Raw genomic sequence first — 20,438 nt, forward strand, 5'->3', positions numbered from 1 at the left:
TAACCGACTGCGCCACCCAGGCGCCCTTTTGTTATTTCTTAATCATCAATGTTACAAACAGTGTCCCTGCAATAGCTCCCTAGGGTAGTTTGCTAAAAGTGGAAACATCAGGTGAAAGTGCATTTACATGTAAGTTATTGATGGATTCTGCCAAAGCCTTCTGTAAAAACACTGTACCTTTCCTGACAGCATATCAGAAACCCAGCCCCAGAGCCTCCCCGCAGCGGGGATGACCCTTTTAAATTTTTTCCATGCAGATGGGTGAAAAATAGCACCCTACTGTGCAAGTTTTCATTTTCCTCTTCGCTATTCATTTTAATTGGCCATTTGTAGCTCTTCCTTTGGTATTTACGTGTTACGCTGTTTTCATATTTTTGTCCTGGATTGTTTGTCACTTTGATTGATTCCTACCATGATGTTTTGTGTTTTCTACTTAACCACCGCTTCTGCTATTTCTTCCTTTATTCCTCTTTTTCCTGTCTGTAGTTGTGTTGACCAAGTTTTCTTTTTCTCCAGTTTAACGGGGGGGAAACATTTTATTTCTAGTCTTCTTATGGGTACATTTTGTTTCTTATCTCTTTAAGGTAAGCTGTAATTATTTTATTTTTATTTATTCTTTAAGTTTATTTGAGAGAGAGAGAAAGCATGAGGTGGGGAGGAGCAGAGAGAGAGAGAGAGAGAGAAAGAGAGAGAGAGAGAGGGAATCCCAAGCAGGCTCCATGTTGTCAGCGTAGAGCCCAATGTGGGACTTGAACTCATGAATTATGAGATCATGACCTGAGTGTCAGTTGGATGCTTAACTGACTGAGCCACCCAGGCGCCCCTACCTATGATTTTTTAATGTGCATACATAGTAATTTATTCCATTAATAGAACCTTTTCTATCAGCATGCATGTTTATTGGTGTCTTTATTTTTTGTATAATGAAGAATTTGTCTGGTGTTTGTCCTGGGTTCCTAGCACGGAGCTTCTAAAGCCCTTCAAATTTCCTGAGGGAGAGGAGTGCCATTGCTAGGCAATGAGGTGACTCATGGGGGGAGCTTACAAATCTTCATGGTTGGGACTGGTCACCAGGAAGGCCAACGGAGTGATTGGGGTGGAGGCCGAAACTCCATTTTTGGGGTGGAGACTGAAACTCCATTTAGGTAAGAAGGAAGTCTTACTGATGTGGGGCCTTAAGGAAAGTAACTGTGTTTGGAGCCTGTGGTTTTCTTTTTAACACCAACTGACTTGGGGAGACCGCTCGGAGAGGCCCTGAGACTGCTTGAAAAGAGACATACCTGGTCAGCCCCCAGCTGCTTCAGCCCTTCCCTTCCCCCATCCAGTTCTAGCTGTCTGCGGACACAGGAGAGATCCCCAGCCAGAACCTCCCAGCTGAGCCCTTCCCTAATTCCTGACCTGCAGAAACCTTGAGAGATAATAAAACGACTGATTGTTTTAAGCCACAGGTTTGGGGCTGATGTTTTAGGTAGCAGTAATGGCTAGAACACTGTCTGCCTCCTTTACAACTTAATTTTTCTCAGTATCACTAACACTCTGTGTAATTTACCAGTTTATTCTCTTTCTCCCCCCACTAGAATGTGAGCTCCTGAAGAGAGATTTTTGTTCACTCCTTCTTCCATGTTGCCTCTAACAGTGCCTGGCACATAGAAGGTGCTCAGTGAGTGTTTGTTAGTGAATAAATGAAATGGTAGCAGGGAGGGGAGGCACCAGCTCAGCTGTCAGAAGTCCCCGAGTCCACTTTCTACTCATGGAGTTTATTGACAGTGACTTTGAACCTGCCCTGGGACTTCATGAGGAAAGAACAACAGTAGACTTCTTTTCACATGTTCGGCCTCTTGTTTTCCTCCTTTCTCCCTTTTTTTAGTCCATATGTTCCAAGCTACATCTGTCTTCCAGATTTTCTCATACTTTTCAGTCCGATAATTTACGTTTTCTTGTTTTTCTTAACGATGGAAGTTGTTTTTCTTTTTAAATCTCTTAAGGGTATCTTTTGTATGCTCTTAGTGGGATTTTAGGCAGAAAGAGAAATAGATACATGCTCAGTGTGCTGTCCTGATACCATCCCCACTCTCTTAGTTTTGCATTTTTCAATGCCATCTTAATCGTTGCATAAAGGTGTGGTGTGTGTGCCTTATAACTTTATTGCATAGAGGTATGTGCCCTGTGTTGATATCAAAGTGCTTATTTTGCCATTTTCTTTCTTTCTTTTTTTTTTTGTGTTTATTTATTTTTGAGAGAGAGAGAGAGAATGAGCAGGGGAGGAGCAGAGAGAGAGGAAGACACAGAATCCAAAGCAGGCTCCAGGCTCTGAGGTGTCAGCACAAAGCCCGATGCGGGGCTTGAACTCACGGGCTGTGAGATCATGACCTGAGCCAAAATCGGATGCTTAAGCAACTGAGCCACCCAGGCGCCCCAGTAACTGCTATTTTCTAAACTGCTATCAAATTATACTCCTACCAACAGTGGAAGAGAGTTTCACTTTCTCCACAAGGTCATTAGTCCTTGACATTGTCAGGGTGTTTAAATTTAGTGGTTCTGGTGGGTATATAGTTTCATCTCATTGTGGTTTAAAAAAAATTTTTTTTAATGTTTAATTATTTTTGAGACAGAGAGAGAGAAAGCATGAATGGGGGAGGGTCAGAGAGAGGGAGACACAGAATCTGAAACAGGCTCCAGGCTCTGAGCTGTCAGCACAGAGCCCAATGCGGGGCTCCAACTCAAGGGCCGAGAGATCATGACCTGAGCCAAAGTCGGAAGCTCAACTGACTGAACCACCCAGACGCCCTTCATTGTGGTTTTAATTTGTATTTCCCTGATGAATAATGATGTTGAGCTTCATTTTATATGCTTATTGGCCGTTTGGTAATTCTCTTGAGTGAAATTCTTGTTTAAGTTGTTTGCCCATTTTTCAATAGGGTCATCTTTCCCTTATTGAGAAAAGATTTAGGATTCTTTTTATATTCTTGATAGAAGTCCTTTGTCATATGTATATATTGCAAACATCTCCATGTGTATGGTTTACTCATCACTTTCTCAATGATGTCTTTGATGAACAGAAAGTCTTGATTTTAATGACATCTAATTTATCATTGTTTTGTTTTATGTTAGTGCTTCTTGTGTCCTTTAAAGAAATTTTTGCTTACTTAAAGGTCATGAAGATGTTGCTCTTTCTTCTTTTTTTTTAAGTTTACTTATTTGAGAGAGAGTGTGCATGCGTGGGGGAGGCATAGAGAGAACGTGAACCTGTTGTGGGGCTGGAACTCATGAACCCTGAGGCCATGACCTGAGCCGAAATCAAGAGTCAGACACTTAACTGACTGAGCCACCCAGACGGCCCATATTGCTTTTTCTTCTAGAAGCTGGATTGTTTTAACTTTCACATTTAGGTCTATGTTCCACTTCAAAGCAAATTTTGTAAATGGTGTGAAGTCCCCCCCCGTCCCCCACTCATGGATATTCAGTTGCTGTAATGCCATTTAATGAAAAAAATCTTTCCTATGTTAAATGTTAGTGGTGTCTTTGTTGAAAAATCAAATGACCATATATGTGGAGGCCTATTTCTAGCCTCCCTGTTATATTAATTTGATATTTGATAATTTGTCTATGTTTGCAATAATACCACATTGTCATAATTATTATAGCTTTATAACAAATCTTAAAATCTTATAATATAAATCCTTCGTATTTATTCTTGAAGATTTATTTGGTTGTTCTGTGTCCTTTGTGTTTCCAGATAAATTTTATAATGAGTGTGCCAATTTTCACACTTATACACAAAATCTGCTGGCATTTTGATTGGAGTGAATTGAATCTTTATATCAGTTTGGTGAGAATTTTCCCTGAACCATATTAAGTCTTCTGATTCATGAACTTGATGCAGATCTCTCCATCTATTGAGGTCTTTAATTTCTCTTAGTTTTGTAGTTTTCAGTGTAGAGGTCTCAAACTTCTTTCATTAGATTTAGTTCTGTTTTCTTCTAATGCTATGACAAATGATATTTTTAAAAACTTAAATTTCCAATTTCTTATAAACCGCATTTGTCCTGTTCTCAACTTTTTACTTTCATCTATGTTAAGTTGAATGGAAATCTTTCTTGAATTTTTTCTTTCTTTTTTTTTTTCCTGGGCAAGGCATGTGATGGTAAACATTACTTTTACATGGCTGAGATTTTCTATTGCCTTCACAAATGTATAATAAATTGTCTGGAGCTAGAAGCACCTAGGTAGCTCAGTCAGATAAGCGTCCAGACTCTTGATTTGGGTCCTGATCTCACGGTTGTGAGATTGAGCCTTGTGTTGGACTCTACGCTGACAGTGTAGAGCCTGCTTAGGATTCTCTCTCTCTTTCTCTGTCTCTCTCTCTCTCAAAGTAAATAAACTTAAAAAAAAAAAAAAGTTGTCTGGGCTAGAATTTTTGGACTATTTCTTTTTATCTCAATGTCTAGTGAGTGGTTCCTCCACAATCTTCTGACACTTAAAGTTGCAGATAGACAACTAATGTTAGCTTGAATTGTTTTTCTTTTGTGTTAATCTGTTTTTCTGTAAAAAGGTTGTTACCCTTTTTTATCCTAGGAATTGACATAGTTCTCCAACATATGCCTGTTGTGGGGTCTTTTTGTGTTTTTATTTTTCATTAATTTTGCCTTGGTAATTGGTATACTTTTGACCTGAGGACTCAAATCTTTCTTCAGTACTGAGAAATGCTCTCCTGTTATTGCTGTATTGCTTCTCAGATCTATCGTTCTGGAATCCTTTTAAATTAAAAAAAGAAATTTTTTTAATGTTTATTTTTGAGACAGAGATAGAGACAGAAAGACAGAGCACGGGCAGGGGAGGGGCAGAGAGAGAGGGAGACACAAAATCCAAAACAGGCTCCAGGCTCTGAGCTGTCAGCACAGAGCCCCACATGGGGCTCGAACCCACAGACCCTGAGATCATCATGACTGAGCTGAAGTCTGACACTCAACTGACTGAGCCACCCAGGCGTCCCTATCCTTCTAGAATTCTTGTTTGTTTATGGAAGGCATTTGGCCTCTCAGGTCTCATCTTTTTGCTCATTAACTTTAATTCATCATTTTGCTATTTGTCCTTGAAAAATGTATCGTGCCTTTTGATTCACTAATTTCATTTTCTGTAATGGCCATTTCACCATTCATGGCTCTTATTAGCCACCCTTAGAATTTGGAAATCGTGATTTCAAATTCAACAATGTTCTTATCTCAAATTGCTATTATTATTATTATTATTATTGCCTGATGTGGTTTTAGATACATTGGTACCTCCTTCGTCTACAATTATATTCTTCCCTCAGCTCCTTTTCTTTTATCAGCCCACATTCTCCAGGCACAAAAGTAATTTTCCCTTTGCTTTCCATCCTACTCATCGAGTGTGTTAGTTATTTGTATATAGGTTGCCTCCCTTGTTCCCCCATAAGCTCCTTAAGTATACAATCCTGTTTTTCCATTTTTATATCACAGCACCTGGCATGATGTCTTACACACCTTAGGTGCTCAATAAAAGGTTGTTGAGTTGAATTGTCTCTTGATTCTTAAAACTGGAAGGCAGGGGTGCCTGGATGGCTCAGTTGCTTAAGCAAACTCTTGGTTGAACTCTTGGTTTCTGTTCAGGTCATGATCTCATGGTTTGTGGGTTCGAGCCCCGCATCAGGCTTTGTGCTGACTGTGGAGCCTGCTTGGGATCTCTCTCTCTCCCCCCTCCCAACTCAAAATAAATAAACTTAAAACAAACTAGAGGGATCTTTTGGGGTGACGGAAATGTTCTAAAACTGGAATGTGCTGATGTTTACACAACTTTGTAAATTTACTACAAATCATTGAATCATACACTTAAAATGTGAATTTGATGGTATTGTAATTGCCATTTAATAACAGTGTTTAAAAAAAAAAAAAAGACAACTGGGGTAGGTGGTGCCTGGCTGGCTCAGTCAGTACAGCAGGCCACTCTTGATCTCAGGGTTGTAAGTTGGGGCCTCATGCTGGGTGCAGAGATTACTTAAAAACACAATCTTAAAAAAAAGAAAAATAAATTACAAAAAGACAACTGACAGCAAAGGTGTGGCAACGCCATTGTTATTACTGGAAAGTTGAACAAGGCTGCAAGTACTAGAAATATATCTATGTACATTTTGTGCAAAGTTGATCCTTGTTACCTGCAAGAGGGTTAGTTGCATAAAAGATAGGTTGACTATTATCAGAAATGAAACTCCCAGATTCGAGATGTTTGTCGTCTTACTTGCGAATGGTAAATAATTTTAACTGGCTTGCCAATTCCAGTCCGTTGTAAATATTTTGCCTGGGGCACTGTATTAAGAAGGATTGCACATTGGTATTTGGACTCAATGGAGTAGGATGTGGTGATAGACTATCCACATCAGCCAGGGGGACGGGGGAGCAGAGATGTGTGTACGTGCCACGTATGTCCCATCCTTCATCTGTCTGATGTCGTCCAGCCAGCCCTGTGAGGGTAGCTAATCCACCGCTGGGGGCGGGAAATTATCAGGAAATCGGAATGGAAACTTACATTTTGTAGTATAGGGAAGTGAAAAGGTAATTAGCTGACCTCTCTCCCTCTGTGTCTACTACTCCTTGGGTCTGTGTATAAGGGATGAATGTGAACTGAGGTGTGGTAGATAACTAGGGCTGCCATTATTAAGTACCGCAGACCGGGTGGCTTCCACAACAGTTCCAGAGACTAGAAGTCCGAGATCAAGGTGGTGGTAGGGCTGGTTGCTCCCGAGGCCTCTCTCCTTGGCTTGTAGATGGCTGTCTTCTCCCTGTGTCTTCACATGGTCTTCTCTCTGTCCATGTCTGTGCCCGGATTGCTCCTCGGGACACCAGTTAGTTATTGGCGTAGGGCCCACCTTAATGACCTCATTTTAACTTAATCCCCTTTTTAAAGGCCTGTCTCCAAATACAGTCACATTCTGAAGTACTGGAGATTAGGACTTCCAACATATGAATTGGGGGAGGGCACAATTTAGCTCATGACATTGGAAAACCTTTTAAAACTTAAATAAGGTTAAAATGAAATAGGAACTATATGGTTGGAGACATCTGGCTGGCTCAGTCGGTAGAGTATGTGACTCTTGGTCTCAGGGTTGTGAGTTCAAGCCCTACATTGGGAGTGGAGTCTGAAAGAAAGAAAGAAAGAAAGAAAGAAAGAAAGAAAGAAAGAAAGAAAGAAAGAGAAAGAAAGAAAGAAAGAAAGAAAGAAAGAAAGAAAGAAAGAAAGAAAAGAAAAGAAAAGAAAAGAAAAGAAAAGAAAAGAAAAGAAAAGAAAAGAAAAGAAAAGAAAAGAAAGAGGGAGGGAGGGAGGGAGGGAGGGAGGAAGGAAGGAAGGAAGGAAGGAAGGAAGGAAGGAAGGAAGGAAGAAAACCAGAAAAAATATTTCATTCCCTTTGAAGAATATGTACTAATAAAGCAGTCATTGGGAGCGATGCTGTGTGCAAATGAGCTGAAAACAGGAATGATGAGCTGCTTCACCTGTGGGCATATTCATCATTTAGTTTATGGTCTCATGTCACAGTTGGATTGCACTTTCGACTAAGATTCCAACTTGAACTTTGCATTTCCCCCTTCATGGCAGAATGCCTTTCTAACAGCAGTTTGTGGATATAAATAGTGTCCGTCCCCTACGTGGTGCTGTGATGAAGTCATCAGAACATTCGTGATGTTGTTCCTTTGGGTCTTCCAGAGGCTTTCTGAATGAAGCTTTCCAGAAAGGAGGCCCAGATGGTCCCAGTGCCCGCCTCATGAGGGGAGAGATCACGTATTCCCAGGTAAGAGGAAACTTCATAGACCGCCCCCCACCTCCCTGAGAAGGCATTCTGTGCCCACACACCCATTCTCCCGCACTGACTAGAAGCTCCCTGAGGGCAAACTCACGTTTGCTTTACCCATTTACCCCTTCTAGTACTTACCTCCTGAGACTGGTATGGAGGCCCAGAGACACACAAAGAGATATTTAAGACTGATGTATTGTCTCTTTCAGCCAGCCAGCAGGAGGCACCCCATGACTGGAAAATTTCCAACCCTTTGAAGATCTATGCCAGTGAATTACAACAGCCAGAGTAGCTTTTGTTTTGTTTTGTTTTGTTTTTACCTTAAATTGTGGCAAAATACACATAATAGAAAAGTTACCATCTTGATCGCTTTAAGCATATAATTTTGTAATGTAAAGTATATTCATATTGTGAATGCATCACCACCATGCATCTCTAGAACTCTTTATCTTGCAAAAGTGAGATTCTATACTCCTTAAACAAGAACTCCCCATCCTTCTTTTTCCTCAGCCACCAGCAACCATTGCTGAACTTTCTGTCTCTATGTATGTAGCTGCTCTCGCTGTATCATCTAAGTGGAATCATGCCGTATTTGTCCTTTTGTGACTGGCTTGTTTCCCTTAGCACGGTGTCTTCAAAGTGCATCCGTGCTGTGGCATGTGAAAGGATTTCTTTCCTTTTTAAAGATGGTTCGTTTTCCATTGTGTGGGTAGACCACATTTTGTTTATCCATTCATCTGTTGACGGACATTGGGTTGTTTCCACCTTTTGGTTATTGTGAATAATAGTGCTGTGAACATGGGTGTATAATTATCTGTTTGACATCTTGCTTTCAATTCTTCTGGGTATATATACCTTAGAAGGGATTGCTAGATCAGCGCAGGATTTGAATCACAGCTCCCACTTATAGACTTTGTGACCCCAACAAGTTGCTTAACCTGTCAAAGTCTCAGTCAAAATGAGAGTGGTATACTCTCTATTTCATAGGCTGTTAGGAAGCCTGGAAAGTGTCTAGCACAGTGCCTGGTACATAGTAGGTGCTCAATAAATAGTAGTTATTATTGTTACTACAATCTCGTTTTTTATTTTTTTAATTTTTATTATTTTTTTTTTAATGTTTATTCACTTTTGAGAGACAGAGTGTGAGTGGGGGAGGAGCTGTCAGCACAGAGCCCTATGCAGGGCTCGAACTCACAGACTGCAAGATCATAACCGACTGAGCCACTCAGGCACCCCCCCCCAATTGTTTTTTAACAAAATAATCAGGATTTGAAACCACTTGAATTCTGTTTGTGTCTGGAAGAAGAAAGGCTATTGAGAATCTATTTCATAAGCACACAGAGAACACAGTCTATATTTTAAAACTTTTTAGGGGTGCCTGGGTGGCTCAGTCAGTTGAGCGTCCGACTTCGGCTTAGGTCATGATCTCACAGTCTGTGGGTTTGAGCCCCGCGTTGGGCTCTGGGCTGACAGCTCTGAGCCTGGAGCCTCCCTCTCTCTCTGCCCCTCCCCCGCTCATGCTCTGTCTCTCACTCTCAAAAATGAATAAATGTTAAAAAAAAATAAATTAAAAAAAACCTTTTTACAGATTACAGCTACCTGTTGTCTGTCAGAGAACTTACGGCACACTGTAGTAGAAAGCAAAAGCGTACCTATTCTGTGAAGCCACATCACACACACACACATACTGTGGCCACTGGGGAGTGAAAAGTAATGACACTGTTGAGAATAAATGCTAAGTCAATAAAAAATCTGCAGTAATATTGTTGAAAGATAAGGAAAGAGGGAAGTGCAACATGTTTTCAGTGAACATACTAGAGTGAATATCTTATTGCCGTAAAAACCCTGCACCCATTCAGACTTCTTTAGTCTGTGTGTAGCAGGCCTGAAAAACCAAATAGCAGTTGGCCCTTGAACAACGTGCATTTGAACAGCATGGGCCCACCCCTACGTGGATTTTTTTCAATAAATACACATACAGTGCTGTAAATGCATTTTCTCTTCCTTAGGATTTTCTTAATAATGTGTTCTTTTCTCTAGCCTACTTCATCGTGTGAATACAGTATATAATACATATAACATGTATGTGGTAATCAACTGTTATCAGTAAGTCTTCTGGTCAACAGTAGGTTATTAGTACTTAAGCTTTTGGGGAGTCAAAAGTTATATGTGGATTTTCGACTGCACGGGGTGTCAGTGCCTCCAACCCCACATTGTTCAAGGATCAATGCTACTTAGGTTCAATTTGTCTTTTAAAAAGGTCATATCATGGGAAGGAATGTCATCTTTTAATTAATCATTTGTGCAACACAGAAAAGTACACCAAGTGTACAGCTGAATGAATTTTCACTGACAGCACGTTTTATTTATCCAGAAATAAAACATGATCAACACTGTAGACACCCCACTTATGCCCCTTCTAGACACGCCCCTCTCCAAGAGTAACTATGCTTCCGGATTTCTAACCTTAGAGATCACTGTTTGTACTTTATGTAAATGGAACCGCTACGCAGCTGAACTCTTTTGTGTCTGATATCTTTTCCTCCACCTTATATTTGGAGAATCATAGATGTTATTGTGCGTAGTTATAGATAGTTTTATTCTCATTGCCGCATGATATCCCATTGTGTGAATATACTCCAATCTGTTTATCCATTCTGCTTTTTTTTTCACCCTGAGATGGAAAGGCACTGGGAGATTTTGAGTGGTGAAGTGACAGTATATATATGTATTTACAGCAAGAAAAAGGTTTATTCGAGAGGCAGCCAAATGAGAAGATGGGAGGACAAACCTCAGATCCACCTCCTGAATGATACTTTTAAAACCTGACTCGGTGAGAGATGGCGGTAGCTTGGACTAAAGGAATGTTGGTGGAAGCGGTAAAAAGTGGTCCGAGTCTGGAATAGTTTGCCCGTAGATTCAACAGGTTTTCCTGATGGATCGAGTGTGAATATGAGAGAGGAATGAAGGATAAAAGGTTTCTGGCCAGAACAAACCAGAAGTATCAGTTGCTGTTCATCACTGTGGGGCTGGGAAATCAGGTGCCCAGTTTGGGATATTTTAATTTGAAATGCTTAATGATCTCCAAATGGAATGTGGAATAGGCAGCTGGATATGCAAACCCAGAGTTGAATAAAGATGTCCAAGCTGAATATGAATACACACACACACACAGCATGTAGATGGCACTTTTAATGCCATTGGACTCAGTATGATTGTGGAGGAAGGAAGTATAAATGGAGCATCCAGACCCCCAGGTACTCTGATGTTAAAGGTCAGGTTGATGTGGAAGACCCAGCAATGAGGGATGGAGAATGAATCTTCATCAATAAGAGAAAAATCAGGAGAGTGAGGAGACCTGAAAGCCAAGAAGTTATCAAGTTTCAGATGAAGAGAGTGGTCATCTGTATCAATGGAACTGCTAGGTCAGGTACAGCATTAGATACAGCAACACAACATGGAGGTCATTGGTAACATTGCCTAGAGGAGCCTCTGGAATGTGGAGGTGAAAGCCTGATCAGAGCATGTTCAGGAAAGAATGAGAAAAAGGGGTTGAAGACTACATGAAGTTTTCAGGCAAAGTGGGGCAGAAAAATGGGGCAGTAGTGGGAGGGGAAAGAGGTTTCCTTTATGAAAACAACATGCTTGTATGCTGATGACAATGATCCACTAGCAAGGAAGGTTGCTGATAGAGGAATAAGGAAGGGAGACCCGATGGAGCCATGTTCTTGAAGCCCAAAGGAGTGGAATCTGGATGGAGGGGTTGAACTTGATAAGAGCAATAGACCATTATCTATGGCAATGGAAGGGAAGATGGAGTTCTTGGCCACAGATGCCAGTAGGTGGATATTTGTGATGGTGGGAACTTGTGAAAATTCTAATTATTCTCCCTTCCTCCAACCCTCTTCACTGTTTCCAGGATGACCTCCCTAAAATGCAAATCGACTTACGTAACTCTCCCACTTAACTATATATATTTTTTTACTTGTATAATAGTCTAAGCCTGGAAGAGTTTTATTATTTTTATGGAAAGGTGAATTCTTCCATTATTTTTTTAATTCCCTTAATGGCTTTGGTCTATTTGCATTTTATATTTTATCTTGCATCCATTTTGGCATTTGTGTCTTTTTTTTAAGTTTATTTATTTATTTTGAGAGAAATAATATTTTGAGAGAAAGAGAGTGCATGAGCAGGGGAGGGGAAAAGAGACGGAGAAACAGAATCCCAAGCAAGCTGTGAGGTGTTAGTGCAGACCCCGACATGGGGCTCAGTCTCATGAACTGTGAGATCATGACCTGAGCCGAAATCAAGAGTCAGACATTCAACTGACTGTGCCACCCAGGAGCAACCCCCTTATTTTTTATCATTTGACGCCCCCCCCCCCCAATTCATTGCTCCCACTCCTACCCCCACCTGCCTCTAGCAGCCATATTCTCTGTATCTATGAGTTTGGCTTTTTTTTGGTGTTTTGTTTTGGTTTCAGTTTTTAATTTAGTTTCCACATGTAAGAGAAATCATATGGTATTTTTCTTTCTCTGTATGCTTATTTCACTTATCATAATGCCCTCGATCTTCATATTGTCACAAATGGCAAAATTTTTGTTCTTCTTTATAGCTGAATAACATTCAATTGTATTTATACGTCACATTTTCTTTATCCATTCATTCATCCATTGATGGGCACCTGGTTCGTTTTCATACCTTGGCTATTATAAATAATGCTGCAGTGAACATGGGGATACAGATATCTTTTCGAGTTAGTGTTTTTGTTTTCTTTGGATAAATACCCAGAAGTAGAATGTTGGGTCATATGGTAGTTATATTTTTAATTTTTTGGAGAACCTCCATATCGTTTTCCACAGTGACTGTACCAATTTACATTCCACCAACAGCGCGGAGGGGTTCCCTTTTCTCTACATCCTCACAAACATTTGTTATTTCTTGTCTTTTTGGTAAAAGCCATTCTGATAGGTGAGAGGTGATATCTCACTGTGGTTTTGATTTGCATATCCCTGATGGTTGGTCATGTTGAGCATCTTTTCATGTGTCTCTTGGCCATCTGTATGTCTTCTTTGGAAAAATGTCTTTTCAGATCTTCCATATGTTTTTTAATCAGAATGTTTGCTTTTTTTTGCTGTTGGGTTGTGTGAGTTCTTTATGTATTTTGGATATTAGCTCCTTATCAGATACGTGATATCTGATATGTTTTTTCCATTCCATAGGTTTCCCTTTTCATTTTGTCATTTTGTTGATGTCTTCCTTTGCTGTGTAGAAGCTTTTTAGTTTGAAGCAGTCCCACTTGTTTATTTTTGCTTTTGTTGCTTTTACTTTTGTTGTCAGATTCCTAAAATCATCACCAAAACCTATGTCAAGGAATTTACCACCTATGTTTTCTTCTAGGGGTTTTATGGTTTCAGTCTTTTATCCATTTTGAGTTAATTTTTGTGTATGATGTAGGATGGGGTCAAATTTCATTGTTTTGCATGTTGCTGTCCAATTTTCCCAACACCATTTATTGAAGAGATTGTCCTTTTCCCATTGTAGATTCTCGGCTCTTTTGTTGTAAATTATTTGACCACGTATGCATGGGTTCATTTATGGCCTATCATTCTGCTATTGGGTATTTAGGTAGTTTTCAATGTGAGCTATTACAAATAGGGCTGCTATCATAGTGCGTAAATGTATCATAATCCATTTTGCTCTTAATAAGTATATTAGTTATCTAGGCCCACTGTAACAAAATATCACAGACTTAGTGGTTTAAACAATAGAAATTTATTTTCTCAAAGCTCTGGAGCCTTGAAGCCCAAGATCAAGGTGTGACAGGGTTGGTTTTTTCTGAGGTCTCTCTTCTTGACTTGTAGTGGCCATCTTCCTGTGTCTTCAGTCCTTCCTGTGTGTGTGTGTGTGTGTGTGTGTGTGTGTGTGTGTGTGTGTGTCCTAATCTCCTGTTCTTACCAGGATACCAGTCAGATTAGATTAGGGCCCACTCCTGACCTCATTTTATCTTAATCACCTCTTTAAAGACCCTACCTCCAAGAGTAGTCACATTCTGAAGTATGAGGGGTTAAGATTTCAACATAAATTTGGGGGAAACACTATTCAGCCCATCACAGGGGCATTTGTGTAGTTTGCAGTGTGGGACTCTTAGGAACAGTGCTGCTACAGTGCCCTAGAATAGTGCATGTATGTACATGTCTTTTGGTGAACATGTCTTTTGGGAATGGTGACATTCCCGTTGGGTGTGTGTCTAGGAGTGGAATTGCTGGATCACAGCAAGGGGTTGTACAAAGGGTTGTACAAATTGATAGTCCCTTATGAATTCATTTTTACAGTGGGTGCCACTCATGGAAGAAGACTGCAGGAAGTGTTCTCAGGACTCTGGAATCCGCCTCCCTGAGAATTTCTCTGTAAGTCAAATCTTTGGCAAGGCGGCTGCAACAAAGATCAACCACCCCATGCTTCAGGCGGCTCTTGCTCTCAGAAAGCAGGGTAAGGATCCAATACTGGCCGTTCTCGGAACCATCCACACCAGAACCCTTGGAAAGGTTAGGTCAGAAGACATCTAGATGTGCTCTGAGATCACAAGTCTTCTGGACCTCGATGGAAAGCCATTCTTAAAACATAGCCCCAAAGTAAGTTTTATCAAATGGCAAAAAATAACACCATCAGAATAGCTGGGAAAATGTAAGAATTTTATTTAATAAAGCAATTTGTGCCAGAGACTGCCTTGTGAGCAAAATTCTCTCCCTCTAGTGACACTAGTAATGACCAGAATGACCCAACTTCTTGCCACAGTGATTGAAAATCAAGGCCTTTTAAGCAACTGGGATTGTCTTGACCTTTGGATGTCAAAGGGGCTGAGCTATGAGCTAGCTGACACGAATTCAGATGGTGTCAAATGGTCTAAGACGTGAGGTCATGTTTATCCGATAGACATTTATTCAGTGTCAGAACCCAGCTCTTGGTCACAGGCATATTCGAAATCATTCTACCCACTCATCAGTAGACTTATCTGGTCGCGGCTAAGCCATCCCATGTCTGTATCTCTCACTCATGTTACATGCACAGGGTCTCATCACTGACTCATCAGTAGCTCCTGGTTCTTGCCCTTCCAGGGGATAATGCTGTCTCTGTTTACATTCCTCTAGTTTTGAAATGGGAATACAGTCTCTGACAGTTAAGGCAGGTGTTTCGAACTATAGTCGAGCTGAGTTTTAAGTACTATAGACTGGAAGAAGCACTGGCAGGGCAGTCCAAAGGCACAGTTCTGAGCCGGCTGGGTTCTGCCTTCACTGTGTGGCTCAGGGAAGCTCATAATTTTTCTGAGCTTCTGTTTGCTGTAAAAGTGGATGGTAAGATCTGTCCCGCCTACCCCAAAGGTGGTGAGGATCATATGAGCTGATGAAGGTCACAACCTCTTGCTCTACACTTGCAAGGAATTGAGGGATGTAGTGTTTCTATCCAAGCTTCTGGAAGCCCTTATGTACACAGTTAACTCACTCTCAGGTCTCTGTGTCAGGAGGTGCTAATGGGTGAAGATGCTTCTTTTCCAACCTGTCAGTTTAGACGTTGGGCATCAAGAGGTTGATGTAAATAAACAGAACCCTGCTTGGCCCCTTCTCCGTGGGGTACCCTGAGCTTCTCAGAGCAAAGTCCTGTATCTGGTCCAGTCACTGGTGTCTTCTCTCTCAGGATATACAACCTGCCTCCTCACCAACAACTGGCTGGATGACAGTGCTCAGAGGGGCATCCTGGCCCAGCTGGTGTGTCAGCTGAGGCCACACTTTGACTTCCTGATAGAGTCATGCAGGATCAGAATGGCCAAGCCTGACCCTCGGATCTACAAGTTTGTACTGGACACCTTGAACGCCAGCCCCAATGAGGTATGTAGACACTTCCTTTTAGTGAAAAAGAATGTTCTAGAGATACTGCAATTAAGAAAAACTGTGGAGGAGTGAGCAGGTGGGGGACATCTGGAGCCTGGTAGGACCTCTAGGTCCAGTGGCAGGGTCCTGTTCTCCCAGGCCAGGACTTACAAAGGACTTTACCCATCCCTTCAGTCTAGAACAGTCTATAAGATGTGGGGATCTGGCCCCTCTCTGTGGCTTTTATTGGTCAAAACAGGTATTGTCAAAACTGCTGACCAGCTGCCTCAGTTTACCTATAAAGGAACATAGACCCTGGGAGACTTTCCCAAGACCACAAGGCTGGTAAGAGTCACCCCACCAAAGGGTGAGCAGAAGTGGGCTCCAATATTACAGCTGTCTCTCTAGGCACCCCTAAAATTCTGTCTTTATATTGTCTCTAATTATCTATTTCTAAAACTCTGTTTTCCTTGTATTCTCCACCTCTAATTTTCAAAAAAGGCAAGCAGAACAAGATTAAATTCCTTTCGCTGATGTTTCTGACTCTTTCTCATTGGCCCCACCTTGTCCACGAGCTCATCAGATGAAACCCTGAACTCTGTCATGGGGAATCCTTATCAGGCTCAATCCCAGAAGTCTTCCTCTCTCCTCTCAAACTTTGCTCTTGCTCCCCTTAGTCCCTGGATTAAGCCTTGTAACAGTGCTCTGAATTTTAATGTGCGTATAAATAAACGTCTTCTCATTTCTGACTTTTGGGTTGTGTGAGCTGCTTAGAATTCTAGACCTGCCGTAATCCAAGATGATGAATGCGCTTACGCTTTCTTCTACAACTTTAAGGATTTTCTTTTAACTTTAAAATGTAAATCTTTGCTCCATTCAGAATTTATTTTGGGATGAGGTGTGAAGGAAGCATCCATTTTTCCCCCAAAACAGTTAAAATAATTATATAATTTTTCAAATACTGTTTTTCCTCATCAGGCAGACAACACGAATTGTTTATATTTGGGTTTATTCCTCAGCTCTCTTCTATTTCACTAACATGTCTATCTTCTAACACCCCCTCACCACCACCCCCCCTTTTTTTTTTTTACCTTCTGTGGCTTGATAATTTGTTTTAGTATCTGCCCTTATTACAGTTCTTTTCCACACTTTTTTTGTCTGTTCATCTGTTCGTACATGTTGATTTCCTAGGTTAATTTATTTTGATGTCACCCTGATAAGTTTATATCCTTCCTTAATTTTCTTACAGTTTCAGAATTCAGGCTGAAACCCATAAGTGCACATGGGAATAAGTGTATCTATCTGTATGTTTATGTGTATGCTCATATAATTATATGTTTTTAACTTTTTTTAAAAAATTTTTTTCTGTTTTTGAGATAGAGTGCAAGTGGGAGAGGGGCAGAGAGAGGAAGCTTCAGAATCCAAAGCAGGCTCCAGGCTCTGAGCTATTAGCACAGAGCCCGATGCGGGGCTCAAACTCATGGACTGGGAGATCATGACCTGAGCCAAAGTCGGACACTTAACCGACTGAGCCACCCAGGCACCCCTAAATATTTTTAACTTTAAGAGTAAATAATTATATGGAGAAAAAGTAATTCTTCATCTTGTCATAAAATAACCAGTGTTTGCATTTTAATGTGTTTCTTTCCGGTGTTGTCCCTCACGCGTGAGTTTTGCTTTGGCTGGTGGTGATTCTAGTATCTGTGCTTTTTGGATATAGGTTGTATTCTTGGATGACATCGGGGCTAATCTGGAGCCAGCTCGCGACTTGGGGATGGTCACCATTCTCGTCCGTGACACAGACACAGCCCTGAGGGAACTGGAGAAAGTAACTGGGGTGCAGGTAACTTTACGGCTGTGCCAGGTTGGGTTTTGGCCAGTCACCGGTGCTTAGGTGTGCAAGAAACAGCAAGGGAGGGGAGAACCGGTTCTGGGAGTTCTTGAACCTCCTGGGTGGGAGGCCAGTACCTATTGTGCAATCAGCATGATGTCCTTGAAGAGCTTTGTATTTCTTTCTCTGCAGTCGTGAACAGAGAAACTGCTCTGAGAACGAGAATCCATACTAGTCAGAGTCAGAAGAACCAAGACCCAAGACAAGATTGAGGCTTTCAAACCCACCAGCCTTGACTTTTTAGAGTAAATATTGAGAATTTAGCTGCCAGGCCTGACCCCATGGGGGTGCGGGGCGCAGTCCTCACCTGGTCTGCCTGGTCATACTGCTGGCACTCAGGCAGAGTGGTTTAGTTAACCATCCCTCACAGAGGAGGATGGGATGCCCTTAATGATGTCTGATGGCGGCCTAGGGGTTAGCCTTCTGTGCCAGAGCTGAGGAACCTTTTGTTGTTAGAGAAGTCTACCTGAGATGGCTGAGCCCGCCGAGCCCAGGCGGAGCAGTTAATACAAGCCTTTTGCAGGAATGCATTGCTTTGCTTGTGTCAGCATAATGCGAGAGGAGGGAGGGACATACGCCTGGCTAAGCCAGCTGGACGTCACAGCCATCCCAACCATTTTCTCAAAGGGAACTGCATTCGTTTCCCGAGGTGCCATAAAGTACACAGAGTGGGTGGCCAAGGCAGTCTGGCTAGGAGGCCAGAAGTCCAAGATTAAGGTATTGGTGGGACGGTTTCTTCTGAGGCCTCTCTCCTTGGCTTGTAGATGGATGGCCACATTCTCTCTGTCTTCATATGGTCTTGCCCTGTGTGTGTGTCCAAACGCCCTCCTCTTACAAGGGCACCAGCCAGATTATAGTTTAACTCTAGTAGGCTCACTCCACAATGACCTCGTTTAACGTAAGTGACCTCTTTAAAGACCTTATCTCCAAACACAGTCCCATTCTGAGGCTCTGGGGATTAAGATGTCAACAGATGAATTTGGAGGGGACACAAATTTAGCCCCATGACAGGGACAATTGATTTGTCATCTTTAACAAATAAATACAAAATGTGTATCTAATGACTTCACAACCTCAAAGTGTCTTGCCCAGACTTGATTTATCCTTTCACAAGCCTGGAGGTCTTATGCAGTAGAGAAGAAAACGTGGAATCCCAGCAGCCACCTGCTTGCCCCACTTACTAGTATCCACTGGTCATATATGAGCCACAGATACCTGTCCTGTAAAATCAGAAAAGTAAACTGTGCCTCACCTGTCTCCTTCCCCAGAGTATGGGCAAGATAAAAGGAAAAATGAAATGAAAATGAAAATTACACCTTTTTAAGTGGAGGAGACTTACCCCTTATCTCTCAGGAAGGCTATGGGACTCAGTTCTGAACAGGCTTTGTAAATTGTATAAACGGCGGGAGAACTATAAGAACAGGAAACCCCCACCCCCTCAGCCCTGGAAGCAGTGGGACATCTGCTAGGGTGTGACCTAGGAAGCCAGGGATACCTTAGAAGAAGGGTCCCAAGGCACACTGGCCTATGGTCAGTATCTTGGCTTCCTCAGGCCCGACAAGGCTCATTGTCATCAGAGGCCACCAAGCTGCCATCCCTCCCTCCGCACCCTGAATCCCCTCCAGATGCCACAGAGGTTGGGGGCTTGCCTTCTGTTTCCCACCCTCGGAGGATGCCCAGGCAGACTCTTCCATGTTTAAAAGGGAGGTAGATTTCATAGTTTACTTCCTGCGCTTTAGAGGTCAGAGAACTGGATAGCTGATGGGAGCCACTTCTTCCTCAGTTACAGCTTTGGGACTAAAGATGAGAGATCTAGCAGTAGAAGTCACTAATATGTCACTTGTCATGAATAAATTCACTTAGGTGTGCTCATCATCCTGTCCTTTATCATTTGTCTCAAGATACCTGACACAAATGAGTCAAAGGAGCTCCTTATGCACCCTTTGTTCAGGAATTCTCTTCTTTACCCAGATGTCATACAAAGATGGGTTATCTGACCTTCTGGGACTCCAGAGGACAGACCTGGGGACTGCAGGCTGAACTCTGCCCCCTTCCACCTCAAATTCATTCATGTGAAAGCCCCAGGACCTCAGAAGTGACTATATTTGGAGATAGGGCTTTTAAAGAGATGATTAAGGTAAAATGAGGTCATTGGGTTGGGCCTTAAACCAGTATGACTGTGTCCTTATGAGAAGAGGCAGTTAGGACACACACACACACAGAGGGAAGACCGTGTGAGGACCCAGGGTGAAGGCGGCCATCGCAAGCCAAAGAGGAAGGCCTCAGGAAGAACCAACCCAGCTTCCAGAACTGAGAGGCATAACTGTTGTTTCTGTCACCTTGTCTGTGGCACATTGTTATGGCAGCTCGAGCAGATGAATACAGAGGCCGAGAGAGTTTGATTTTGGCCAGCTTGAGAGAGAATCCCTTCAGCAGAGCCATCCAGTGATGGGACGGTGAACTTTGCATTCCTAGTGCTGTCCAAGAGGTGCCTGGGTGACCACTTGAGGAACTGCCACAGAGAAGAATTCTATTAATTGAAGTACAAAATCTCAGTGTTTTAGAGCAGTTGGTTTTTGTTGTTTTTTTTTTTTCTTATGTGAAGTTCAGTTGGTGGCAGCCAGGGGCTTTGCTTCATGCAGCCATTCAAAGACCCGGGTTGACGGAGGACCCACCGTCTTCCGCCGGTGGTTTCCCAGGTCACACCAGGCTCTCAGCTGGGAGAGGCAAGGTAGAGAATTTAGAGAATCGAGGGGGATTTTAATGGGTTAGGCTGACAGGCCATAGCCTTCTGTCAGAGGACTCAGTCATGGGCTACTCTGACCTGAGAGAGAGGGGAGAAGAGAAATCTAGCTGTGTGCCTGCAGGAGAGGGA

The 20,438-nt window shown here is 42.1% G+C and overlaps 1 protein-coding gene across 2 annotated transcripts in view; it reads left to right on the plus strand.

The window, feature by feature from the left end:
* Positions 1-20,438, plus strand: part of EPHX2 (epoxide hydrolase 2) — a 77,167-nt gene that overhangs the window by 7,539 nt on the left and 49,190 nt on the right. For both annotated transcript variants that reach the window (XM_045055599.1, XM_003984798.4), the window contains exons 2-5: positions 7,717-7,801; positions 14,140-14,296; positions 15,500-15,690; positions 17,393-17,515. In XM_045055599.1, coding sequence (XP_044911534.1) covers positions 7,717-7,801; positions 14,140-14,296; positions 15,500-15,690; positions 17,393-17,515 — 556 coding nt within the window. The remainder of the gene's footprint in view (positions 1-7,716; positions 7,802-14,139; positions 14,297-15,499; positions 15,691-17,392; positions 17,516-20,438) is intronic.

Source organism: Felis catus, chromosome B1, assembly GCF_018350175.1.
Source record: "Felis catus isolate Fca126 chromosome B1, F.catus_Fca126_mat1.0, whole genome shotgun sequence".
In the NCBI taxonomy this organism is placed as follows: Eukaryota; Metazoa; Chordata; class Mammalia; order Carnivora; family Felidae; genus Felis; species Felis catus.